Below are 27,086 nucleotides of genomic sequence, written 5' to 3' on the forward strand. Positions count from 1 at the left end.
CACTAATCCACTTCCCAGGGACCACCGGACTTGTGGACTTGAACACACTTTGTTCAGAAGGGGTGTTGGGAGTAAAGCAACAACACTTGCAATAAGTTGCAGCATTATCAAACTATTTATTCCTGCACTCTGCTGTGTACACACATACACTCAAGGCTGTTGCCACTGCTAGTGTTGCTCGCTAATCCCTCCTACCGCCTGCCTGCCCCTCCACCCTCTCACAGCTCCTGTCTCTCTCCATCTCTGCGTCGTTCAATTCTTACTGTTTAAAACCACCATTTTAAAACTTCCTTTCTCTTCTGCTCCCTTCCCCCACCCTGACCAGGCAAATCCAGAAGTGTGATGCAGCACTACAAATCCTCCAATGGGAGTTGTACAATGACAGCTTTTGATTTTTAGGTATATAGGAAAATATATACCAAACTCCAACACTATTTGCCTCACAAGTAGTAGTTCCAACTCAAGAGTTGGAAAACCTGCATTTGCAACTGAGTCTACACATCCTCCAGCGTGCTATGGCCAAGCCTGTATCTGTAGTGAGTGTAGATGCATAACACACACAACTGCAAACATATTTGAACACACTGCATTTTTCAATATACTGTATACACCCTCACCTAAAAATCAGAGGCATTTGGAATAATAATTTCTAGGTAGAGGACAGCAGAGATTGGCCAACTCAGGCTTACATGATACAGTACACAGGTGCAGGGATTATTAATTTCAGGCTAATAACTTTTCAGGTTCACACCCATATAAAGACTTTATTGGCAGATCTCCAAGAGGTATGTGTATGTTGACTTTACCACATGAGAGGAGCAGGACTAACCCTGCTCGAAAACAACAGCAGCAGCATTTGAAGGAAAAATAATTGAATCGGTGGAGATCCCCACCTGAGACAGTGGCAGAGCCAGGGTGAGTTCAGGCATGAGAAGCCCCTCCCTTCCACAGCAATGGGAACAGGTGCAAAAAAAGAGAAGGGCTCCTGCAACCTCTAAGAGTTTTTCAGTGGATATCACTTTCCATCCCTCCTACAAGACAAACTGTGTTTACTAACTCCCCCTGACTATTCAACCCTTGAACAGTTGCCCTTGAAACAACTTGAGGCTGTGTTTATTTGGGCAAAGTTACCCAGTATTCTGCTTGGAAACCGACGCTGGCAAAGTCTTTGCTGAATTCAATTTCGGCCCGGCTCCCAACTGACTCCCAGTAGAATGGCTGGTTTCCATGGAAAACTGCTGTCTTCATGGCATTGACATCTCGGATCTGAAGAATGGAAGGTCAGGTCAGCCAAAGACACAGAAACGTCACATCCACAACAGTTAAACTATACTTTGTAGTGCAGAGTTAAACCATGGAAATCTCACTCCCACAGTAGGCAGTGATGGTCATCAACTTGAGAGGCTTTAGAAGAGGAGTAGACAAATTCATGGAAGAGAGGGCTATCAGTGGCTACTAGCCATGTTGCCTATGCTCTGCCTCCACAGTTGGAAACCATCATTTGCTGGAAACCACAGGAGGGGAGAGTGCTCTTGTGCTCGGGTTCTGTTTTCGGGTTTCCCACAGACACCTGGTTGGTCACTGTGAGAACAGGATGCTGGACTAGGTGGGCCACTGGCTTGATACAGCAGGCTTTCTTTATGTTCTTATGTTCACAATGCCTAAGGATTCCTTCATTTCTCCAGTTTTACTTTACGCTCATTTTGATTTGTGCTTATGATGGTATCGGGAGGGTTATACACGACCACACTTTTGCACCTGCAGATGTTTCAAGGTGGACTTACTGCTTACTACAGTCAGAACGTCCCATAAAATTCCTGCTGAAATCATGTAACTTTTCACACCACAAACATTCTGGTTTATTTATTTTGTCCTACATTTGTTGCATTGGTGGTGGGTTTATCCTGGACTGTTCACACATTCTTCTGCTTTATTGGTTGTTCTGCAATGCTTCCCCAAAATGGAACCACACTATTACTACCTGGAAGGGTAACTCTTCTGCTACAGAAGAAGAAGAAGAGTTTGGATTTGATATCCCACCTTTCACTCCCTTTAAGGAGTCTCAAAGTGGCAAACATTCTCCTTTCCCTTCCTCCCCCACAACAAACACTCTGTGAGGTGAGTGGGGCTGAGAGACTTCAGAGAAGTGTGACTAGCCCAAGGTCACCCAGCAGCTGCATGTGGAGGAGTGGAGACGCGAACCCGGTTCACCAGATTACGAGACTATCGCTCTTAACCACTACACCAAACTGGCTCTCCACTGCTCTCTACAGGGCAACAAATGTGGGATAAAAAATAAGCCAGAATATTTGTGGTGTGGAAAGTTACATGATTTCAATGGGCGGGGGGGACCAACAACAACCCAAACCTAGTATGGACTCTGGAGGGGTCCCAAGAGTGGCTATTCCACCATAAATGTCCAGGATAGAAGCAGCATTTTGATGGAAAAGGAGCAGGGGTGGGGGAGAGAAAAAGCAGAAGACAACAACAAAATTTGAGTGCATGTTAGAAAATAGCCTCCTGTACAAAGGTAACATTGGCACTCATTGCTCCACACACTTTTGCCTCTGGCTCTGCTCACCATGGGTAAATGGCTCCCAGAAAGTTGTCCAGGAAGGAATGCAGCCAATAGGTCAGTGGCGGTCTTTGGTAATATGTCGCCCTGAGTGAGAACAAAATCTGACTTGCCCTTCCCACCTCCCATATTTTTTATTTTCACAATAATTCCTTTTGGTACAGTGGATCTTCTCGGTAGGTACCCACATGAATATATGTGGTTGTTGTTTTGCACCCCCTTGGCTCAGCGCCCTGTGCGGAAGGAACCACCCACACCACTGTAAATTGAGTGCTGATCAGGTTCTCCACCCTTGCATCTGATTAATGTTATGCTTTTATTCTCCTAGTGTGTGAGACCTGGACCCTTACTCTGTGCAGTTTTCTCACCGAGATGTAACTGGAGTGTGTTTGGTTGGAGTCAGCTGTTGGGTCCACATATGCAGCTTGAATGGCAATGCGATGCCTTGGAGCCACGTCAACAAATGTCCTGCAAGCCCCTTGTTGTCCCCAGCCTGCCAAAGGCATAGGGGTCACTATTCTCCCACTGGGACCGAACAACTGCACGTCGCAATCTGTGGTTAAGGAAATGGATGCAGAAGACAGCAATGAGTCCAGAGATTTGTGGTAGAGTTTTACGTGTGCTTTAAAACTTTTTAAATGTTTTTGAAAGAGAATACCTAGCTGCCCTGGAAAAATGAAAGCAATCCAGGAACTCTCCTAGACCAGGGGTCAGCAGACTTTTTCAGCAGGGGGCCAGTCCACAGTCCCTCAGACTGTGTGGGGGGCCGGACTATATTTTTTTGGGGGGAAATAAATGAACGAATTCCTATGCCCCCCAAATAACCCAGAGATGCATTTTAAATAAAAGGACACATTCTACTCATGTAAAAACACACTGATTCCTGGACCGTCCGTGGGCCGGATTTAGAAGGCGATTGGGCCAGATCCGGCCCCCGGGCCTTAGTTCGCCTACCCATGTCCTAGACTATCCGTCCCCAAGTGCCTCACTCTGTGAAAGGACCTGCTTTCCCTTCCTCAGAGCAAGGCAGAGACAAAGTAGCAGTGAAAACAGACTGTAGTTGCATTACAAGAACAAAACATTAAAAGCAAGGGAAGTGTTAGGCTCCTGTGGGTGAGTGCACCACCCAGTGGAGCGCCCGACCCCTAACACATGTGCTTGGCCTGGTGGCCTGTGCGCCAACCTATTTTTACACTCTGAAAAAAACACCAGAGGATCCAGCCACAGACCTCATGTCTCTCATGGAACCCTAAGCCCTTCTTAAAAAGGTAAAGGGTCCCCTGACCATTAGATCCAGTTGTGACTGACTCTGGGGTTGTGGCACTCATCTTGCTTTACTGGCTGAGGGAGCCAGCGTTTGTCCACAGACAGCTTCTGGGTCATGTGGCCAACATGACTAAGCCGCTTCTGGCGAACCAGAGCAGCACACAGAAACGCCGTTTACCTTCCCGCTGGAGTGGTACCTATTTATCTACTTGCACTTTGATGTGCTTTCAAACTGCTAGGTTGGCAGGAGCAGGGACCGAGCAATGGGAGCTCATCTCGTTGCAGGGATTCAAACCGCCGCCCTTCTGATCAGCAAGCCCTAGGCTCTATGGTTTAACCCACAGAGCCACCCGGGTCCCTTAAGCCCTTCTTAGATCTCCCTTTTTCACTTCCAGTGGAGCCAGCTCAGTATGGCAGCAACCAAACTTACCTTGATGGTATTTCTTAGCTGCCACTTTGCTGCTGTACCAAAGGGAAACTCCATTCCCAGGACCCAGGTGGCGCTGTCTCACCACCAGCGTGTTGGTCCTGGTGTTTATGGTGGAATGCGCCAGCTTCTTACAGCCTGTCCGCCACATCATCCGTGTAGAAAACAACATCACGTCACCTGGAGCAAAAGACAAGGGATGCTGGGGAACATGTCAGACTGATCACCCACAACCATTTTATAACAAATGAGACTGTCTGCTGATAGTAGGGAAGGGCAATTAATTCTGTCCATTTTGGTTCCTCTCAATTCCTACTTTTTCCAATTTTGTGTTCACTGCATTTCTGCATCAGTGTGTGATTTTTAAAAAGGTCCTCATGAACATTTAGCTGCTATTTCTCATAATCTGCTATTATATCTTTATATGCACATGCTTGTTTGTAATCTTAATTGTAAAAATATTTATAAACCACTATTCATTTTTTTAAAAATACTATACGTGAAACAATAGAAACCTTGTATACAGTTAACATCAGAATCAGCTAACTATTCTAGAAATATGTTTTCTTAATCGTCTGCATAAGTCTGACAGAATAGAAAATTTTCCAGCAGGTGCTGAAGCACAAGGCGCCTGCTGAATCTCTATTGGCAGAGTATTCCACAATTTTGCTTAATACACGTATATTTTGGCACAGCACTTTTCCCTAATGTAATGCATTTTTGTATGCTATTTTCACTAATATATATAGCATGTTTTCCTGCACACATTACTTGAGGCTGGAGAACTGCGTTGCACAAATTTTGAAGGAGGGCTGTGCTTCGGTTCATGCATTGTTTCAGAAAATGTGAATTATGATAGGTTTGTCTTTCAATGCCAATTCAGTTGGATTTCTCTCCCATCCTGAGCTGTCGGGGACATATATAACTATGCAGGCACCTGTAATCTCAATTCAGGCCACAGAATAGGGTGGGGAAGCTATTTCAGCCTAGCATCTCCTGGTTGAGTTAAGATTTGAACTGGTGGCTTCCCAGCTCTCATGTCCTCCAATGCTATGAACCAAACACTCACCTGCACTGCAGTTCAGGGAGCTCTCCAGCACTTGGACCCTTAGGACCTCTCCTAAGGGGCGGCCAATGGCAACAATGCAGTCGCTGGCTTGCACACCAGTCATGTTGATGAACCCAGTGGAATTTAGGAACAGCTGCCCACAGGGACCTGCAAAGGAAGAAAGGCAGCAATGCTTCTGAATGCCATTCCCATTAGTGTATCTGATCAGCAATTGTGAGAAGAGGACTAGCTGGGCCCTTGGACTGATCCGGTAGGCTCTTATGTTCTTAAGAGGGCATAGCTCAGTACCAGAGCACCAGCTTCTCTTACGTTGAAGTCATTATGTCATGCTCTGCAACAGCCATTTTATGAATTTATTATTATTAAATTATTACCTGCCTTTCTCCTGCAGGTCCCAAGGTGGGTTACAACAATTTGGAATTTATTACTAAGAACACTTAGCAATCATATGTACACTGTGGGTCCAAAACCACATACAACTCAGGTGTCAATGGCCAGGGTAAAAAAAGTACATCTGTACAGCTTTCTCTGGAAGCTGTATAGTTAAGAAGCCAGATGTACCTCTGTGGAGAAGGAATTCCAAAACTTAGGGGCTGCCACAGAGAATGTTCTCTTCCAGGAAACCACCACCCTGAACTTTTGAAGGCTTTTCTGATATTAACACCCAAGAGAGTCTGTAGGAAAAGTGGTCTCTCAAATATGCCCCACCAATTGCACTTCCTCACAAATGTACTTCCTGGCCTAAAAGGGGTTGGCAGCCCCTGTTAAAAGGCAAAGTCTAGTGATAATCACATGTAAGTAAATACAAGCTGCGCAACTGTACTCATCAGCATCCCACAGTATATCCTCAAATCGTTTCATGGAAGGAGCTAGTCCATCAGGCTGTGGAAGGTCCAAAGCTCTATGGTGTGGCTTTTCAGGGCCAATGGTCACTGCAGCCATCAGTTGCTCCGTAGGAGGCGGCAAAGTCCTGAGATCTGTCCTGGAGACTGGAGCTGCTGTGGCCTGTTCAAGGCAGGGAGCGACAGAGCAACTTCGCAACATCACAGGCTTAGGGGAGTGCATGCAAAAGGTGGGGTTCACCCGTGCCCCAGTTTCGGGATTGACGCAGAAATCCTGTCGTGTCTGAATACCATTCCCACAAGAGGCAGAACACTGGAGGGAGAAACCCAGAAGCAATTTTTAAATGAACAGTAAGCATTATCAGATGAGAGGAGCCCTGGAATAATGATGGGCAGCCCCATCATTGGCTTATGACACTTCTATGCTGCCTTTTCCTCAGAGACCACAAGCCAGTACAGATGGCTTTCCATTTTGTGTGAGAAGGGTGGGCTGGGAAAGAATGACTCCCACAAGGGTGGCATTTGGGATTTGAAGCTAGGCTGATCTAGCTCTAGTCGAAGAGTCTAACCCAGGGCTCCGCACAACCAGTTTGGGCTGGAGGTCACATTTGGAAATCTAAGAAAACTGTGGTGGGCACCACAAAATGCCCATTTCACAGAAGAAAAGCTGGTGATACTAAATCTGCCTATCTAAACAGGCAAAACATTTAACCACTTTCCCAAAAAACAAAGACTGACAAAAAAGCAGGCAATGCCCCCAGAACAAGTCCTCAAATTAAACAAAAATAACGAGAGGGGCAGGGGGCCTTGGCAAGTGCCAAGGCGGGTTCCTGAGAGCAACCCAGCTCTGTCCTAATTCCAACACATCTCTGAATGGTATTGAAGCCTGAACCAGGGGTGGGGAACCATTTTTAGCCTGAGAGCCACATTCCCTTCTAGGCAGCCTTCTGAAGGCCACATTCCAGTTGTTGTTGTTGGGGCCAGAGGCATAAGTGGGAGGAGCAATGGATGGAAATTTTGCTTTTGTACAGACTCACCCCACCCCATCTCCATCTTCCATCCAAGCAAGAGGCATTATCAGACTTAAGGGACACATTCTAGCCAGGCAAAAGCACTTGAGATATGAAGCAAGGCCAATGGGGTATGTGGCCTGGGAAGAGTTTTGCTGGCCAGATAGAGAGGCCAGGTGACCCCAAGGCTTTAGTTCCCCACCCCTGACTGAAAGGTTTACCTGTGTCCATTTGGTGACCCTCCATTCATAAGGGCAGACCCGGATCACACAAGGCACACTGAAGGGGGGCTTCTCTGCTTCTGGGCACTGGCTCTTAGCCAGCTCAATCTCTTGTCCCCCAGAAAGCTGCATGCAAGTCACCAACTGGGTGGCTACCCCAAGTCCACAGGAGGAGGAACACGGACCCATTCTAGTCACTTTCCACCTTCTCAGAGAGAGAGAGAGAGAAGAGAGTTGATCAGTGAGTCAAGTGAACACACACAACTGCCCTCCTCAACATCCCCAGATTTTAACAGGACCCTCCTATCATTCCACTTTGCACAAAACATTTGGGAATATCAGATTATCTATATATTATCTATATATATATATTTATCTATTATATATTATCTATACTGCTCTTCATATTATTCTATACTGCTCTTCATAAATACAGCCCAGAGCAATTTACACACCACATTCAAATTCAATCTAAAACATTAAGGTAATAAGAAAATTATATGTAGCGTTTTAAAGTTATCTGTTTATGTGTAAAGAGCTGTTGCATGTTTTGGAGCCCTTGACATTTTGTTGTTGTTGTTCTAGTGTCTTCATCTCAGTCTGAACAATTTGAATATAATTTATGCATAACTAGCAGCCTCGTAGCTGGCATGCCTTGGGAATTCTAAGAAACAAAAGAAAATCGTTGAAGATTTGAAAGGTTCAGTCCACCATCTTAATTCAAAATTGCTTTCAACTGTATTCCAGTATAGACAAAAACTTGCTCCTTCACCTCAGGAACCATCATGCTAAATTTGGTTGCAATATTCAAATGCACACTGAAAAAACAACTTTCCAAGATATATAGTACAGATAGATAAGCAGTATATAAATGGCCTAAATAATAACAAAATAATATTTGTGGTGATGAGGAAAAGACTCAAGTTAAATGAATGCACAACTAATGAATGACCTTGGGGGACATGGTTCCAGGTTGCACACTTCCTGCTCTTCCGGGCGAGGCAAACTCTCACAGACCGTGTCTGGTAGAATCTCTTCCTCCGCCTTCTCCCCCGTTGCCCGTGCACAGTACAGGACCTTGCGCATCACGCCTCTACCACAACTGGTGCTACATGTGCCCATTTTGTAGGACCACCTGGCAGGTGGAAACAACAGAACCCAGTTGTTGAATCAAAAGCACCCAGGGGACAACATGTGACTCCCACCCTCAGTTCCACCCACTGTTAACAGGCCAATCCCAGACCTGGCTCTAGAGATTATGAATTCATCATAAAAGACAAAGAACGCTCTCCTTGGCCACTGCCCTCAAAACAATTGGCACTTACCTGGCTGGGCATGGCTCCATAGCACATTCTCTGCTGCTGGCTGGCCTGTGTATCCGGCTACATTTCGAGTGAGGAAGAGTGCGGGTTGTGTTCTTGTCTCGCCGGACGCAGCGGACCGAGAGGGGTATCTTTCCTCCACCACAGGTCACAGGGCATGGAGCGAGTTCCTTCACTTCCCAGCTGGAGAGAGAGCAGGAAAGGAGAAGACAGACACAAATCAACTTATTCCATCAACTTCCACAGATCCAGTCACTGGTGGCAAGCAGGAATAATCTCCAGGTGACCATCAGGCAAGGAATCGTTTGTAAACACATGAGTGAGTGGATTCTTTTTGCTTTCTTCCAGGCTGCAAATGTGCCTCAAGAGCCTGTGAAAGGAATACAAGGCTAGATCTGCAAGATTTATTCATACCTATGCTCATGCTATGCACTTTTACCTTGCTGGACATGGCGTGGGGTTACACAGTTCCAGCTGACTTGCTGGCTTTGGTGACTGGTTACAACGTTCCTCCTCTGCTTCCACTCTGGTGTCAAAGACCAGGCAGACATAGCTCAGCCACATCAAGCCTGGAAAGAGAAGTGGCCAGAGTGGATTATGTAAAACTCCCTTGTTTTCCCCCAGGAGCCCACTCGATGAGCTCCAATTTCTTTTAATTCCTTCTCGCAGGGATACTGGATCTTCCCTCTTTCCAGCTCTCAGCCTGGCAGCAGCCATTCCATCTGGCTGTGAAGCCAGGAGCACAGAAGGGAAGCAGTGCTATTCCACTGGCTCTGCTGAAAGACCAATTGATTTTGGTTCTCTCTCAACTGTCACCTAGCAGCCACCATCCAGTCAGGCTGCAGAGGAGAATAGCTATCAACGTTTTCCTTTTTTTAAGGGAAATTCCCTTTTCCCGAATAGGATTCCAGCTGGGCAGCAGCCATCCCATCAGGCTGCAGCAGAGTGAGGGTTGGGACTACATCAGCTCTGCTGAGAGACCAATTCCATTGGGCTTCTCCAGCCTTCAACTGCCATCTAGCCATGGCCTTTGCATTCCATCAGGCATTCCATCTAACATTAAGAACCAGGCCCTGAGCTTGCTTTTTCCTCTTCCCTCCTCATCCCTATTTTCTTTCATGTCACATCACTCAGGCATAGGCGCCGACTCCATGGGGCTTGAGGGGGCCCGAGCCCCCTCAAAAATTCGTTTGGGGGGGCTCCGCCCCCCCAATAATCTCCGGCGCCCCTCCAGCAGAGCGCCATCGCCGCCCCTCCCCCAGCCCAAAATGCACAGGGGGGGCGGGCTGCATGCCTCCTGCCCTCCCTCCCGAGCAAAAGCTCCACCCAATTTCCTTTGGAGCTGATTAATAGGCGCAGCACGCTCTCCCCTATTCGCTCACGAGGAGGCGGCGCCACTTTATTTGCATATTCATGAGCTTATTTATTATTCATGAGCTTTCCCGGGCCCCCCCAATATTTTTTATAAGTCCGCGTCGCTGCACTCAGGATAGACAGTTAGCCTATGGACAGGGATTGTCTTGCTTTATTGATCATATTTAAGCCACTCTGGAAGCTGTTTTGGTTGAAGAGCAGAATGAAAATGCTTTGAAGTCAAACAAACAATTAGTGTAGGATAAGAGTGTTGTCAAGACAAAGCTCCCTTCTGGAAAATGATAATACACAAAATAGTCTTTGATGAGCTCATTAATGCACAAGAAGCACCTAGGAAACCACCTTACCTCCCCCGCAGGTGACAGGGCATGCTCCAGCCAAAGGGCTCCAGACATACACTGAGCGATTTCCAGTCTTATGAGGCCAAAACGGGACCAAGAGCTCTGAGTGGGGCATCTCTTCCTGCTGCAGAAGAGCACAATATCTCATGGCAGGGAAACAAGTTAGGATGTGGAATGTAACATATCTGTCAAGGCTCCCATTTAGGGAACCCAGGGGACTCCAGTTCTGGCACAGGGATCTTCTCAGCAGCTTCATCATACTACAGCTCCCAGGGTGGTGAAGTATGTAGCGCTGATGTGTCCAGTTTGAGGATGCATCTATGCTACATACTTGACCAGGGGTCAGCAAACCTTTCCAGCAGGGGGCCAGTCCACTGTCCCTCAGACTTTGTGGGGGGGGGACTATTTTTTTGGGGGGTGGGAAATGAACAAATTCCTATGCCCCCAAAATAACCCCAAGATCCATTTGAAATAAAAGGACATATTCTACTCATGTAAAAACACGCCAATTTCCGGACCATCCGTGGGTCAGAATTAGAAGGCAACTGGGCCAGATCCAGCCCCCAGGCCTTAGTTTGCCTACCCATGTACTGGACTAACTTATTTTAATAGGCTACATTGTCAACACAGTCTCCTCTAGAAAACCATTTCATGTTACAAATATGCTGGGGTTTCTTTCAGTTGAAAAGCTATTATTACGCAGGAGTCGATGGAGAGAAAAGCTGAATAAGTGTATCAGACATGGCTTGAGCTGTTAGCATACAGTGGCTACATTCAACTGCAATTGTATCTCCCCCAATATTTCTATTTTCCCTTCTATAATGCACTTTGTATGTTCTTTTCACTATTATATGCATTTTTATACACACTTTAGTACATGCATATTTTGGTATACGTGGAGAACTGCATTGTCAAACTCGGAGAAGTGCAAATTTTGAACCATGACTGTGTTTTAGTTTGTATATTGTTTTGAAATGGCAAATTAGGTAGATTTCTCTTCAGATGCGAACTAAACAGGGCTTTCCCTGCAACCCTAATTAGACTGGCCTTTAGTCCAGTCCAACAGAGCTCCTCCTATGCTCTACGTACCGTGTTCCATCCCAAAGGGCAGATGTTCACCATGCAAGACACAAAGGCCAGGGGCTTCTCATCCGCTGGGCACAGGCTGGCATCCACGGTACTTTCCACCCCATCCCAGAGTTGAACGCAAGTCAAATTCACTGGGGCAACCCCCAAGCCACAAATCGCAGAGCACTGGCCTGGCTCTGATTCCTTCCACCTGGATAGAAAGTACCGGTAACAGCCATTACAGAATGGCATTGGCCACTTCTGGATTTCTCTGCAACAGATTCTATATTCACTGTGTGTTCGTGGGTGGAGAGATGGATAAGCTTTCCAAATCTTTTATGGAATATAATGCTCTCAATGGCTTCTAACCACAATGGTTCTATTTTCCCTTCATTGTCTGAGGCAGTCTGCATCTGCAAGAGGGGAGAGTTGATGTTGAACCCAGGTCCTGCTTGCGGACTTGCCATTGGAGGAATCAGGTTGGCCACTATGAAAACAGGATGCTGGACTAAATTTTTTGGTCTGACCCAGCAGCCAGGCTCTTCCTATGTTCTCCTTGGATTAACTTAGAAATGATCAAAGTTTTCCTGGTGTAGTTGGGCGAGATCAGAGAAACCCCTTAATGTAATTTTGTGAGCCAAGTAAAGACTCATGGTTCCAGGTGTGCCACCACCCATCTTCACCAATCACTGCACATTTCTGCAGTTCTTCCTTGCTCTTCCGCAGAATCACAGGAGGCCAAGACATTGGACAACCCATTGTCCCTTATGGGTGGACTTATATGTTTACTTACCTTGGAAGACACATCTCAGTGTTGCAGGACTCGACAGCTGATGGTTTGGGAGCATCCACACATTCTGAATCAGGCAGGGTCACATTCAATCCTCTTTCTTCCTTTGCACAGTAAACCAGTCGCTCCATCACACCACCGCCACAGGGGACGCTGCAGGGCCCAAAGTACTCTGCTACCCATCTTGGAGAAAACAGGAAGGGCCTGTCACACCCACCCACAGTCATGCAGGAAGTGGCATCAGGAGCACAGGAAGCTGCCTTATAACAGAGTAAGAGCTAGGGGTGGGCGATATACCCAGAACTGGTTTGAAGTCCGTATCATATCGGCTTCATAATTCTTGACCTGGCAATATATCACGAATCATGATGTGTGCGTGTTTATGTGCTATACAAAAATCACAATGTGGGGAAAGCCAACCAATGCCTCTACAAAGCTTCATCCTTATTTCAGTCATTGGGATGTATTGGTATATCACCAATGTTTAACTGGCAATATATCACAAGGTTGAAAACCAGATACCGCCCAGCCCTGTTCAGAACATTGACTCGAATAGCACAATAATGTCTTCAGTGACTGGCAGTGGCTCTCCAGGGTTTCAGACGGGTCTCTTCCAGCCCCACCTGGAGATGCCACTGGGGACTGAACCTGGAATCTCTTGCAAGCAAAGCAGATGCTGGGCTGCTGCAGTTTACTTGAAAAGAAAGCAATATTCTAGTCCTTGTGGTTCTGAGTACAGGGGATGAAATAAAAAAGAATGTCGGAAGCTGCCTTGTATGAGTCAGACCACTGGTTTATCTAGCTCAGTAGTGACTCTCCAGCATTTCAGGCAGAGAGTCTCTCCCAGCCCAAGCTGAAGATGCTGGGGGTTGAACCTGGGACCTTCTGCATGCAAGGAAGATGCTCTTCCTGGGACTCTGTGCCACCTAGTAAGACCATTGCACCACACTTGCCTAGCCAATTCTAGCAACCAAACTGGAATATTGGGACTAGTGGATTCATGCAGAGTTGGTCTTCTGAGATAGCTTCAATATGTACATATCTCCTAAATTAACCTATATATACTGTTAGGACATAAGCTAACATAGGAAGCTGTCCTATATTGACTCCTAAATTAACCTATATTTACTGTTAGGACATAACTAACATAGGAAGCTGTCCTATATTGACCCAGACTGTTGGTTACCCAGCTCACTGTCTACACTGACAGTTCTTTGGAGTTTCAGAGGATTCTTTTCAGCCCAACCTGAAGATGCTGGAAACTAAATCTGGAACCATCTGCATGGAAACCATGAGCTACAACTATAGAAAGTTGCTTTGTACCCAGTCAATCCATTGGTCCACCTAGCTCAATATTCTCTGCGCACGCTGGCAGTGGTTCTCTTGGGATTTCAGGCAGGGAACATCCCCAGCCCTAATACGATTGAACTTGGAACCTTCTGTATGCAAAGCAGATGTTCTACCACTGATACCCTACTTTAGCCTTTTCAGTGATGGCAGCGATGGGCTATGCAGAGGCTTTTGAAGATGAACATGGGTCACCTGGGCTCTTCCTTTCCCACAAAGAGAACCAGCAGAACCTTTACTCACTGGGGCTGGCAGGGGGCCACAGCACAAGGCTCTTGCCTGGCAGGGGGCCTTGGGGTCTTCAGACAATGTAGGTCATCCGTCATTTCATTCCTTGCCCTGTCAAAGCAGAAGTAACTGACCTTCAGAGCACCTGTAAAATATGAAGTGTAAAGGAGATCAGGATTTGCCAGAAGGAAAGAGGGGAGTCAGTGCTGATTGGACAGAACAGCTATAGGTGACAAGACAGACAATATTAAAACAGATGGCCACAACTGACAGGTGAGTTATTTTCTATGGGTCTACTCTAAATAGAACTTAGCTGGATGCAACTAATTGCTTTTCAGTACATACTTTGCCGTGTGAAGTATGAATCTTTGTACAAATTTAATCCAAAAAAAGCTCATTTTTGTGCACATCTCAACCCCAAGCACACATATTGCCACTTTTTCTCTTTTTTTTTGGATTCAAGGAATTTGAGAGTGGCAAAACTGGAAAGTTAATGCCTTTTAGCCCTGAGTAGGGTGGATCAGGTTAGTCCACTTAGAACTGTGGACCAAATGAAATTCTCAATCATCCTCATCCAAGCCCTTGCAGGAAACCTGAGGCTGTAACATCCAGTGGTGTCAATTGGGAGCGGTGGGGTGTGCAAGAAGACCAAGAGGAGGTGGAGCCATAGCCAACGACAATAACCCTTGCAACTAAGGAGGAAACTGACAGGCGGGGCCTGTGGACTATATTTAAGTAAGAAGGTAGACTGAGGTTGGTGAGACAGTGTTCCACTTGTCCCAGTGCACCTTTATTAAGTCAGCACCCTGGAGAGCAATCCCACCTCTGTGCTCAAATAACTTAATCACAGAAATGTCCCATTCACAATTGAGTGTGGAGCCAGAAAACAATGTGCCTCACCTTCCCCACAGCTCACGGAGCAGGGGCCAAGCTGGGGTACCCATGAATGTACCTCTTTCTCACTTGGTCTGAAGTAGCTGAAGGCAATGTCTGGGCTAGTGGCAGCCCCATACTCCTTCCCATATTTCCTATAAACCTAGAAGGGAAAAGGAGCCAGGGTTTGAATGGCATCCAGAGATCAACCAATGGCTTGGCTGATTTCAATAGGTTTAAGCAGGGAGTGGGAAAACTCAGGCCTACAGGCCAAATGGCCTGCCAGCCCTCTCTATCAGGCTGTACCATGTTACCTGTATGTCTATGTCCTCCTGCGTTGGCCCATTCACGTGAATCTCCTCCAAGCTTGGCAGGTTCTCCACAGTGAGAAAGACCTTGTATTCTATCCGATTGTCTTCCAGGGCTGAGGGGTACGTGATGTTGAAAGAGATTCTGCCTTTCCCTGCCACTACATACTGCCCTTGTACCTTCACACCTAGAAGGAGGCAACAGCAATGTGTCACCACAAGGGATGGGAGATACCCGCTTTTCAACATTGTGATGCTATCACCAGCAAAACATCGCAGTAGAGTAATATATCATGATGTCTGAAAATGAAGAGAAAGGAGGACTTCAAAGCAGATTGAACTGGCTCAGTACAGTAGCCAGCTAGCCCTCAGTAGTCAATCCTCCTTTGCGGCACTGATGGCATAGCATATACAGACAGCATTGCCTCGCCTCAGCGCCTCTCACCGCCCTGAAGCAGGTGCACCAGCTCCCTCCTAGCCTACCCCATGGACCTTGGCGCACTTCACGGAGCACCTGACATTGCCGATGCCCCAGCCAACCCCACTACCTCCATCTTGCGGGCAGCAGATTGAGGGGAAATGGGTGCCACTGCCAAGCCACCATGAAGGCCTAGAGGTGAGGAAGAGGACCCAGCGCTGCTCCCCATGTGCTCCCACCACAGGGATTCAAAGGACATGGCCCTGCCTTCGCTTCCCAGCACCCAGTGTGAGGCAGAAGGAAGGAGGCAGCTTGCTTGCTTGGCTGGAGAAGCGATGGCACTGACAAGCGTAAGAGCCTCCCCCTCCCTCCCTCCCCAGTCTGAGGAGAGCTGAGGACTGAGGAGGCCATGCGTGAAACACTGGCGACACCTGCTGGGCTTCATTGTATATTGCCTACCTTAAAACTGTGAAATTGTCACCGCTATGACCCGTTTCAAACCCAGTTTCGGGCGATGTTTGCCCAGCCCTATTCTCCACATCTAATTGGTACAGCTTTTGCTGTGAATATAAGCATATTAAAAATGGAGCTTTGCGAAAGCATGGCTTAGTAGGTACAATCCCAAGACATTTATTTTTGGATTGGCTTTTGGTTAAAGGAAACTGGGGTGGTTGCTACATTGGAATATTGGGGTTCCCACAAAATGATGCGTTTGTTGAGCATTCTCTTGATTTCCTTGGGCAAAGTTTATGCAGAGGCCAGACAACGTACCCTATTAACTGAGCTGTTGTTCAGAATTGTCTGCGGAGAGATTATACATCAAATGAGAACATTCATCCTGATTTTCTTGTGTGGTGTTTATTCATTAATTCCACTTTTTAATGCATTTCCCCGTCACTTTCATTACCACAAAAAGTCATATTTTTCTTTTAAAAAGTGAATTTGTTGTGCTAGAGCGACAGAGTACTTTAATCTACTTTAATTAAGCAAATGTATATTTCTGGTTTGTGACTGATTTCCCCCTGCAAAATGTTTGCATTCTCGAGGCAATCTTGTATGGGTTTGCGTTAGAAATTATTGAGGTTGGTTGTGGCAGTCTTAAAGCAGCTTTACTATCTGCAGCTTTGTCTTATATGTTTAAAGGATTTCAGTTTGTTTGTTAAAAAGCTGCATTACTAAACTCACCCAAATGCGTGAACAGTGGGTTCCGGTTGACCACATGGACCATGGTGGTGTTAGGAGGGAGCCTCAAAAATGTAACGTACTCTGGAAGGGGAACAAAAGAGAAGGGAGAAACGGAGCACATTTATACCAAAGAAGATCCAAGAAAGGAAAAACGAGAGGCAGGAGAAGATGTCTGGAGCTAAAAATGTGTGAGATTGAGGCACAACCAGGCAAAGTGGGAAATTCCATTTAAAAATAGAAGCAGAAATTGGGGGTGCTTATTTGCTTGGCCTGTGTTTGGAATGTAAATCAATCCAGCAAATACTGATTGGTAATTGGTGGTGTTTTCAGTCCTCAAAGGATGTGTAATTGATTACTTCCTCTCATGCGCCCTCAGTTTAAATCGTGCTTTCTTTGTATTCAAATGAATGATAAGGAAATTATTATGTCGTTCATTGCATTAAATTTGTAACTTACATGTGATATGATAATAATATAATAATTTATTATTTATACCCCTCCCATCTGGCTGAGTTTCCCCAGCCACTCTGGGCAGTTATATGGAAATTATTATTTAACTTACATGAAATAGCAGAAAGCAAGGCAAATAATATATTATCTGGTGGAAACCGAACTGCAGGGGCAAGGAAACAGTGATGGTTGGGATAAGAACAGCTCAGAATGGAAGTTGCTGACTTTTCACAGCCCCAGCCATGTGACATTCAAAGCTATGCCAAAGCTATGCCAAAGGATTTCAGTGTCCCAGTGCAAAAAATGGTTTTAAATTTTTTACCTTTAATCACTGAACTAAACTTAGATCCAAGCAAAATTTCAGTTTGCAAATTGTTTTGAGATAACCCGATTTCTTCCCCATCCCTACCAGGAGCCACTCACTATATTTCGGCTTAACCTACCTTCCAGGCTTGTTCTGAATGTAATGAAGAAAACAGTGTGCTCCATTCTTGGAGGAAAAAGAATAATAAAAATGTAACAATTAGAAAAGAAAAAGAGAAGGAGCAGTGCTATACCTCTGGATTTTCCTTCTGCGTAAGAGTCCTTCACACCGAAACAGGTAGTGTTGTCTCCACCACATACGCGGCACATATCCATCCTCTTCACAGAATCCATCCTACCGTCACAACCAAACATCTGGGCAAGAAAGAAAGAAAGCTGCTTCAGTTGCGCCCAGGGAATGATAGAGCCACAACTGGCCTAATGCAGTGATAGGATATGATTAAGGTCCCCAGCATGGTGCCCATGGACACCATAGGGCCCTCAATCCACCAACCCTTAGTTTCTGCCCCTCCCTCTCCCTCCCCCAAAATGAGTTGTTTGGACTTTGGGGAGTGTTGTCTATTGCGGGGAAGTTGCCTGCCTGTTTTTTAAATATATTTTTACTTATTGGGGGAGTTGCAGGTTTTGGGGGGTCTTTTTTGGGGGTGTTCTAAGCATTGCCTTTCCCCTCCCCCAAGAAATGGATATTCTGTGCAGCCCATTGCAGTTTACTAGATAAGAAGAGTTCTACTGGATCAGGTGAAAGGCCTATCTAGTCCAACGTCCTGTTCTCACAGTGGCCAGTGGAAGAACCACTACAGTGGCAGAGCTTCTGCTTTGCACGCTGAAGGTCTTAGGTTCAATCTCTGGCATTTCCAGGTAAAGGTGGGGGAGAACTTGGTCTGAAATCCTGGAGAGTGCTACCAGTCAGTGTAGACAATACTAAGCTGGATGGACAAAGGGGTTGGCATGGAATAAGGCAGCTTCCTGTGTTCCTAAGGTCCCTTTCTCTTCTGTGCAACTGGATGATGGGGGAAACAGGGAGGCATATTTTTTAAAATGTATTTTTATTAAAGATTTTATTGATTTACAGAAGTATGTGTAATCTCTCTCTCTTGTATTTCTTTCCATGTAACATTTTTACAAATCAGCTTCATTTATTGAGACATTAGGAAGAAAAGGGGGAGGGGGAGGGGGGAAGATGGGTGAGGTGGGATCAGGTGGGATCAGGTGGCAATGTTTCTATTTTACTTAATGTATGTAGGGTTTGGTGTCAGCGCTGCTTGTGCTGTTCACTTGTTTTCCTTTGGTGGTGAGAGAGGTTGGGGTTGGCCTAGGGTGTGGTTGTTTGTTTGTGATTGGCTGTGGTGATCTTTTGTTTTTGTATGTGAGTGGGGTGGGTGGGTGTTTTGGATCAGGTTAGCCATATTGATTTATATGCTGTTGGTGGATTATTGTCATTGTCTTGTTGGGTTGTGTATGTGATAAAGGGGAGCCATACTGGGGTAAAGGTGTCTTCTTCTGTTTGTCCCCGTGTCAGTTTCAGTTTATTGATTACTTTTTCTAGTAAGGCTGTTTACAGGGAGGCATAATTAAGGGTTGCCACCTTTTCCTTTCAGCCTTGCTCCTGTGCCTTTAACAGCAGCCAGGAAAACTAAACCGAGTGTGTTTAACAGGTTATTTATTTTAACGGGTTATTGCTCAATTCCTCCTCGAGGGATTCCCACTGGGGCATCTGAAAGAAGAAGATGCTGGACTGGATGAGTCACTGGCACAATCCAGCCGGGCTATTCTTAAATTCTTATGTTCAATAACAAAGCCTTGTTTTTTGATTTTATGTTATGCCTTCAGCTCTTAATCTTTTGAAAGCATATTTTTAGGCAGGGAGCAACTAATGTCAAATGAATCATAATAATTACATAAATGCACAAGCAAAGCTTTTCCTGTCCTGGAGATACATTATAGGGAACGCTTCACTGGGCTGAGTCACTGAGGAGACGAACTAAGAATGGGTGCAAGACAGAAAAAGGCACAGGATTAAAAAAGCAACAACTCCAGGACCTGCCTGCCTTAATGAAGTGCCAGATGTTCTCTGGCACACCTCTGCACGGCTATTGTTCTTACCCTGCAGCTGCCCATCACACACAGGCCAACCGCTGTCTCTTCTGCACAGCTGCTCAGCTCACACCTTGTTCCATCTGTGAATCGATCCCCTCGGCTCACCATGAAATTCTTCCCAGATGCCCTACACATGTGTTTGCACATGGCATCTCCTGTGATGGGTAGAAAGTGCTTAAGAGTTTTAGTGTGACAATGAATTTAAATAGTATTGAGGAAATGTTAGAACTCCCCACCCCCTTTTCATAAAACTCCCAAATTTGGATTACCTTTGGTGTAGCCAACAGCCGACACCCACATATAGAAGGATGGGAACTCAAGGCTGAGGTAAAGTGGTTTCATATCCGTCAAAGCACATTGTTCATCCATGAAACCCACCTGGGTTGTCGTTGGGCAGGGCTGTGGAAGAGGAGACAGATCAAATGGTTGAGATCAAACATGCCATTTCATACCACCATAACAGCTGGGCTGCCCTTTGCTTTGGGGGAACAAGTAAATGGCCCATTCTTCTAACCACAAGTTGGAGTTGGAGGCAAGTCCTGCTGATTTAAATGGAGCTTAATTCCAAGTAGTGGCTTTTAAGGGATGAATATCATGTCCCAAACCTGAATTTGTGGAGATAGCATCAAAGGAGAGGCAGTGCTTTTAGAGATGGATTGTCAGGTGGGAAGATGGGGTACTTAACCCTTCCTGTGTCCACCACCTATTCCCTCAATTTAAGCAAGTACAGACATATTCTAATTCTAGTTGCTAATACTCTTATGCAAGGAACCCTGACAGTTAAGTCCAGTCGCAAACGACTCTGGGGTTGCGGCTTTACAGGCCAAGGGAGTCGGCGTTTGTCCACAGCTTCCGGGTCATGTGGCCAGCATGACTAAGCCGCTTCTGGTGAAATCAGATCAGCGCATGGAAACACCATTTACCTTCCCGCCGGAGGGGTACCTATTTATCTACTTGCACTTTGACGTGCTTTTGGACTGCTAGGTTGGCAGGAGCTGGGACCGAGCGACAGGAGCTCACCCCGTCGTGGGGATTCGAACCGCTGACCTTCCGATCGGCAAGCCCTAGGCTCAGTGGTTTACACCACAGTGCCACCCGCATCCCGTATGCAAGGGACCACATCCATGCAATTCCCTTATGTAGCCTTGTTCTACCCTAAGACCATCCATAACTATCTGGAGCATGTTCTTTCTCTGTTTAGGGAAGCTTTTAATGTTTAATAAAATATTTTATTTTAATATTTTATTGGAAGCCGCCCAGAGTGGCTGGGGAAACCCAGCTAGATGGGCGGGGTATATATTATTATTATTATTATTATTATTATTATTATTATTATTATTATTATTGCAACCTCTATAGATGCTCCATTGGGAAGAGCTGTATAGCTCAGGGGTGAACAGTCATGTAGAGCTGGGAAAGGCTTTTGCCTGAAACTCTGGAGAGTTGCTACCAAACAGTGTATGGACAATAAGGAGTTAGCTGGACCAATGGTCTGACTCGGTATCAGGCAGCTTTCTATGCACCTGAGATTTTCTCTGCAGCTTGAGGACTAGAAACTTGACACAAAGCTAGGAATTAGAGGTCCACATCTGTGGATGCTGAACTAGACTCCTCACCAATGTAAGAAGAGCCTGCTGGATCAGACCAGTTGCTTATTTAGTGTTCTCCACAGCGGCCAACCAGATGCCTATGGGAAGCACGCTAGTGGGATCTAAGTGCAACAGCGTTCTCCCCTCCTGTGATTTTCCAGAAACTGGCATAACTAGTACATTCCACATGTAAGGAATCATGGAAGACAACACAGAGCCTATGTATATGAAGAGTGTCCTGAGATTTATAAAAGGAAAAGCTGCCAGGGCTTTCTAAACAGAGGACAGAAGCAAAAATGGCTACCCTCCTACCTGTTCATTACACATCTCTGCTTGCAAGTCTTCTCCCTCACACTGACGTCCACCAAAAGCAGGTCTGGAAAGAAAAGGACACCTTTGTATGTGTGGCAGGAGGAGAGAGGATCTTAACCACACCCACACTGTACATTTGAAGCAAGTCCTGACCCCAATCCTGGGAACTGTAGTTTCTTAAGGGTGCTGGGAATTGTAGCTCCATGGGGATTCTTTGCATTGGGTGAGTGAAAAATGCTTTAAATGCATGGTGTGTGACCCATCAGATCCCAGTTTCTGAAGCGAAGCTGCTCTCTGAGCATAGACAAGATGCTGGTCAGCACAGACCTGGGACACACCTGGCCATCAAGCAGCTTTGCCCAGGAGTCACGGAAGGACCTATGAATATGCACTGCGCTACTAAGCAGACATTTACATCTTGTTTCAATTAAGTGCCGCAGAGGCTGTCCCAATGGGGTGAATGGAGCTTTGCCCCACCATCCTCAGTCCCCTTGCATCCAACTCTCTCCCATGTTCTATGGCTCCCTTTGAACACAGTCCCCCCAAAAAAACACTGCTCTAACAAGGACTTACTCACCTGGGGTTGTTGCACTGTCGCCGCCTGGCCACGACTCCCCCACCACAGCTCCGGGAGCAGGCAGTAAAGGCAGTCCAAGTAGACCACTTCCCATGGACTGCTGCAATAGGAATCAGTTCTTCCAAAGATCTACAGCGGCCTTTGGAGCACCACTGGAAGTGAGAACAGCACGGCCATCAAGCACCAGGACAGCAGCACAACTAAGGCCATGGAGGTGTGAACCCAGAAGGGCCACAGAGAAGCGAAGCAAAATGCATGTAGCTGGACTCTCAACTCCCATCACCCATGACCACAACATCTGAAGGACTACAGGTTCCTTAGACTGATGGGACTCCCATCAGTTCAAGGCAGCCTGGCCGACATTCAGGGAGCTATTCATCTAGAGGGACACAATGTCCTCATCCCCATTCTACTGCTGTTTCATATCAGAAGACCCATTTACCTTGTTGATTCCACATTCAGTGCCATCCAGGAGGGGAATGAGGATCCGAGTGCAGCTGGATTGGTCAGCTGGATTAGTGTGGCAAGAAAGAACTTTGCACATATCCTAGAAATAGGAGAAGCGGGGAGGAAGATACGTGACCTGCTGCTTTATTGGTTATTATTTATTTGACTTAGGGAAAACATGGGAGTGGGGAGTGTAAGGGAAACCACTCCCACAGCCTCAGCACACTGCCATAACACTGGCCTACCTTACTGGGGTGTTGTCCAATATGACAAAGATAACGTACATGATATGCTTTGAACATGCTAAAACGCAAAGTGAATCTGAGAGCCAGTGTGGTGGTGTGTCAGATTAGGAACTCTGGAAGACCAGAGTTCAAATCCCCTTCTCAGCCACAAAGCTCACTGGCTGATCTTGGGCCACTTACCATCTCTCAGCCTGTCCTACACCACAGAACTGTTGCAAGGATAAAATATTGGGGGGGGGGGCGACAGGTGCGAAGGGAGGAGTGGAATGTATGACACCTTGAGCTTTTTGAAGAAAATATGAGATAAAAATGTAATACGTAACTGAATTGGAAATGCTATGATTATGACTATTTGCATGTAATATCAGCATGACCCAGCAGATAAATGTAATACATACAATGTCGTGCCTGGAGAAAGTGCAAGCTGTAGCTCTGCCGCCAAAGGCCGTTTTGCACTGCTCATCCACCCCATAATAAAGGCCTGGCTTCCCTCCTGGGATATTGTCCTTGAGGTCTGGCAAGTCATTTGTGCAGCTTGCTTGGCCTGTACTGGGGAAAAACCAAGACAGAAAAACTGCTTGTGGATTAGCTTCAAGGAGTGCCAACTGTTATTAAATACGTAGCCCACCAGTGATCTCTTAAAAAAACCAACGGGTTCCATCATAGTCCAGATGCTAGGGCAGGGCTATGCAGAGGGAAGAGGTGGAGCCAGGAGTGTTGTGGCCCATTTTGCTGCATGAAGCAGAATGGAAAGTGTTGCTTTGTTGCTCCTGTACCAGCTTCTCTGCCAGCCCTGCTACCTCCACCACTGGCAGAAAAGCGGTGCCTGTATCTGCACCAATTTGCATGAATCTTGCTGAAATCAACCTGGGACATTGCCTTTGGGGGCTTCAACCACCTCAGTCCGCTTAATGGTCGAGCCCACTCTGGGCGGGGTCATGTAGCTAGGAGATGGCTCAACTCTCAGATGAAGGAGATGGGGCTATGCAGATAAGTCTTACCTCAGCTCTCACTGGCTGTCATTGAGTTCTATGGGGCTGAGCAAAGTCACCCTGGTGAGGCTGCTTATAATATGCAGATGAAGTGGGATGGGCTATTCAGATAGGAGCTGGCTGAGCTCTCAGGGATCGCTGTTTAGTATTTGCAGATGAAGGAAGTTGGGCTATGAAGTTGAAGGCTAACTCAGCTCTCAGTGGCTTCCACTGACTTCTATACACTGGCGGAAGAAGAGGAGTGCGGAGGAAGAGGAATGCGGAGGGAGTGCACTGCCCCCGGCAGCGCGATCCTGGCAGGGTGCCATCGCGGCTGCCCCCCCCGCCCACGCTGGGCGCCTTACGCCTCCAGGCGGTGTGCCCCACCCCCAGGACGCGTGCCAGCCCTGCCCTCGCCTGCTCTCCGCCCCGCCGCCCCCCCGTGCCGGAGCATGAAGCTCTGCCACTGCTTCTATATGAATCATTAACTTGCCCTGGGGCTTTGCTATTCATGAGTTAGTAAGATTATATTAATATTATATTAATAATAATAAAAAGAGGATGGAAAAGGAATATTCTCTTATAGCAGGAGGTATTTACCCAGTTTTATTTCCCCACACCCTGTGGAGAACAGATCCTGAAATACAGTGGTACCTTGGGTTACATATGCTTCAGGTTACATACGCTTTAGGTTACAGACTCCGCTAACCTAGAAATAGTACCTTAGGCTAAGAACTTTGCTTCAGGGTAAGAACAGAAATCGCGTGGCCGCGCGGCAGCAGCGGGAGGCCCCATTAGCTAAAGTGGTGCTTCAGGTTAAGAACAGTTTCAGGTTAAAAACGGACCTCCGGAACGAATTAAGTACGTAACCAGAGGTACCACTGTAACTTCTCCATGTCTATAGGTAAAGGACCCCTGGACAGTTAAGTCCAGTCAAAGACGACTATGGGGTTGCGGCTCTCATTTCGCTTCAGGCCAAGGGAACCAGTGTTTGTACACTGACAGCTTTCCGGGTCACGTGGCCAGCATGACTAAACCGCTTCTGGCATAACAGGACACCATGACAAGTGCCAGAGCACACAGAAACGCCATTTGCCTTCCTGCCACAGTGGTACCTATTTATCTGCTCGCGCTGGTATGCTTTTGAACTGCTAGGTTGGCAGAAGCTGGGGCAAAGCAACGGGAGCTCACCCCGTAACACAGATTCAAACTGCCAACCTTCTGATCGACAAGCCCAAGAGGCTCAGTGGTTTAGACCACAGCGCTACTGGTGGTCTCCCTGTATATAGACTGATATGATCCCAGAATCCCATTGTTAAAATGAGCTATAAAAAGTGTATGTGTTTTGTTCCCATTAACTGTGTGCCCAAGAGCAAGTGAAGGATGGTCTATTAGAAGGTGAGCCCTGCCAATCTCAGCCTTCCCCCCCGGCATACCCCGCCTGCCTGCCTTCTTACTTACAAACAATCCAGGGGATGGGAGAACTCAGCAGGGTGGATGGTGGGGGAAAAACAAAAATTAGTTGGCTCTGCCTGATGTTGGCTGGCTCACCCTACTGTTGTGCTCCTTACCTTCTGTCCTACCAGTCTCAAGGAACACTGATCTACCACTGCCCAGGAGGTTGCAAAAGACATGGTCCAAAGGGCTCCTTGGCCCTTTTACCTGACAAAGGCTAAGAACTGCTCTCTGCTACAGGCGGACCAGGTCAAATCCACACTGTTGTGGCCACCTTCAGAGCCCATGATGTGCCCATCGCCTGCACATCGGTTCCCTTCTCCGTCATGCTGGATCCCAAAGCTGCAATGAAAATAAAAAGGCAAGGAAAGGAAGGAAGGAAGGAAGGAAGGAAGGAAGGAAGGAAGTGTGAATAGGTATGAGAGGGGGGTGGAAGAGGATGAATCTGAACTTAAATTCTGTGATTTATTACTGCAAATCATGGCATGAACCTTGGTTGACCCTGGTACCAGCCTTATCACAAACATATTCTGAAAGCCAAGGTCAGCACAAGGGAATCAAGTTGCCACTAAAGTCTCAGTTACAGATAGGTAGCCGTGTTGGTCTGCCATAGTCAAAACAAAAAAAATTTTACTGGAAGGAAAAAAATTTTTTGTTTCCACTAAAGTCTGTTCAACACCTGAATGAATGGCATCAAGTTAATGGTGAGATAATTTTAAGGCAGCAGGTAGAAAAAACGGATGGCCAGGTTTAGTCAATTGCTCACTTGGAATATATTCTTTCAACCTTTTGTTTTAAGCAAAACACAGAGAGTGAGAAGCAGGCAAGAAACTGAGATAAAATCAATAGCACAATAACTGGAATTTTAGGAATTGTTCATCTCAAGCCCCACCCCCCTTCTCCACTGGAGGGCATTGGATGAATTTAAAATCCCCTAGATTTTCAAGTTAGATAGCTCTCATAGCTCCAACAGCAAGGAACTTACTCAGTGCTCCCATGCCTGCTTTGTACTCTCCCCTTGCTCTCTGCTTTACTTTCAGTGTGAGTTCTATAGGAAAATTGTCATTCTTACTTTTCTAGGTTTTTTAAAACAGTTGGGGAATCTTTCACTCTTCAGATCAAGGTGTGATAGAATTTGCTGGCAGCTTGGACAGTAATTTTGCTGTCTGAAGTAGCATTTATATATTCTGTCACTTTCGTTTCGTATAATAAACCAAGCTTTATTCCTTTTTGCAAGAACTTCTATGGGTATAGGTTTATGGGTAAAACACATATTCGTAAATGGACACTCGTTATAACTCCAGCAAAAGATCCCAAACCTCTCTGTAATGTGTGTATGCATACATGTGACTGCTGGATATGTACATGGGTACAGACAGATGCTTGTAACTCCCCCCCCAACCCCCAGTTTTTCCAGGTTGAAGACAGATCATGCACCCTGGCTGTATTCACACCATATATTAAAATAAATTGTTCATTCTTTGCTATTTGAATTGTATAGCATGGTTTTAAATTAGAAAAGTGCAATAAAACCACCCAGAAGTCACATAGAAAAAATATTAGAGGCTGTATACAAAGCACAAAGCAGACCTTGCAGAGCTACATTTCCCAGCACCCTCAGCAAACTACAGTTCCCAGGATTCTTTGAGCAAAGTTGTGTGTTTTAGATGCACTTTAAATGTATGCTGTGGATCTGCCCTTAGCTTTGTATGTTCCCTCAAAACACAAGAGGCCTTCCAGCCTTCATTACATATCTTTAGGCGCCAGGCAAAAACATTTCTCTAAAACCAGGCTTTGGCTGATTAAACATTCTATGACCTTTTCAATGCATTTATGAAAGGGGGGGTTGTTGATTTGTTTTTGATCATGGATTTTGCGTTTTCATTTGGTATTTTTAATGTTGTGAACTGCCCTGTGATCTTCGGATGAAGGGTTGTATACAAATTCAATAAATA

The 27,086-nt window shown here is 46.1% G+C and overlaps 1 protein-coding gene across 7 annotated transcripts in view; it reads right to left on the reverse strand.

The window, feature by feature from the left end:
- Window positions 1-736: 736 nt before the first annotated feature.
- Window positions 737-27,086, reverse strand: part of ADAMTS13 (ADAM metallopeptidase with thrombospondin type 1 motif 13) — a 34,485-nt gene continuing 8,135 nt past the window's right edge. For 3 of the 7 annotated variants that reach the window (XM_053373784.1, XM_053373790.1, XM_053373791.1), the window contains 24 exons: window positions 25,339-25,473; window positions 23,104-23,254; window positions 22,456-22,560; window positions 22,014-22,165; window positions 21,437-21,500; window positions 19,805-19,934; window positions 19,542-19,690; window positions 17,672-17,792; window positions 16,665-16,745; window positions 15,068-15,249; window positions 14,781-14,916; window positions 13,896-14,025; window positions 12,309-12,488; window positions 11,537-11,726; window positions 10,454-10,571; window positions 9,172-9,301; window positions 8,736-8,915; window positions 8,363-8,545; window positions 7,411-7,615; window positions 6,156-6,492; window positions 5,338-5,484; window positions 4,272-4,448; window positions 2,926-3,128; window positions 737-1,266 (listed from right to left, as the gene is read on the reverse strand). In XM_053373784.1, coding sequence (XP_053229759.1) covers window positions 1,114-1,266; window positions 2,926-3,128; window positions 4,272-4,448; window positions 5,338-5,484; window positions 6,156-6,492; window positions 7,411-7,615; window positions 8,363-8,545; window positions 8,736-8,915; window positions 9,172-9,301; window positions 10,454-10,571; window positions 11,537-11,726; window positions 12,309-12,488; window positions 13,896-14,025; window positions 14,781-14,916; window positions 15,068-15,249; window positions 16,665-16,745; window positions 17,672-17,792; window positions 19,542-19,690; window positions 19,805-19,934; window positions 21,437-21,500; window positions 22,014-22,165; window positions 22,456-22,560; window positions 23,104-23,254; window positions 25,339-25,473 — 3,739 coding nt within the window. In that variant the 3' untranslated portion in view covers window positions 737-1,113. Of the gene's footprint in view, window positions 1,267-2,925; window positions 3,129-4,271; window positions 4,471-5,337; window positions 5,485-6,129; window positions 6,493-7,410; window positions 7,616-8,362; window positions 8,546-8,735; window positions 8,916-9,171; window positions 9,302-10,453; window positions 10,572-11,536; window positions 11,727-12,308; window positions 12,489-13,895; window positions 14,026-14,780; window positions 14,917-15,067; window positions 15,250-16,664; window positions 16,746-17,671; window positions 17,793-19,541; window positions 19,691-19,804; window positions 19,935-21,436; window positions 21,501-22,013; window positions 22,166-22,455; window positions 22,561-23,103; window positions 23,255-25,338; window positions 25,474-27,086 lie in introns of those variants that run through there. The other 4 variants (XM_053373785.1, XM_053373786.1, XM_053373787.1 and 1 more) reach the window with 4 other exon arrangements.

Source organism: Podarcis raffonei, chromosome Z (assembly GCF_027172205.1).
Source record: "Podarcis raffonei isolate rPodRaf1 chromosome Z, rPodRaf1.pri, whole genome shotgun sequence".
NCBI lineage: Eukaryota > Metazoa > Chordata > Lepidosauria > Squamata > Lacertidae > Podarcis > Podarcis raffonei.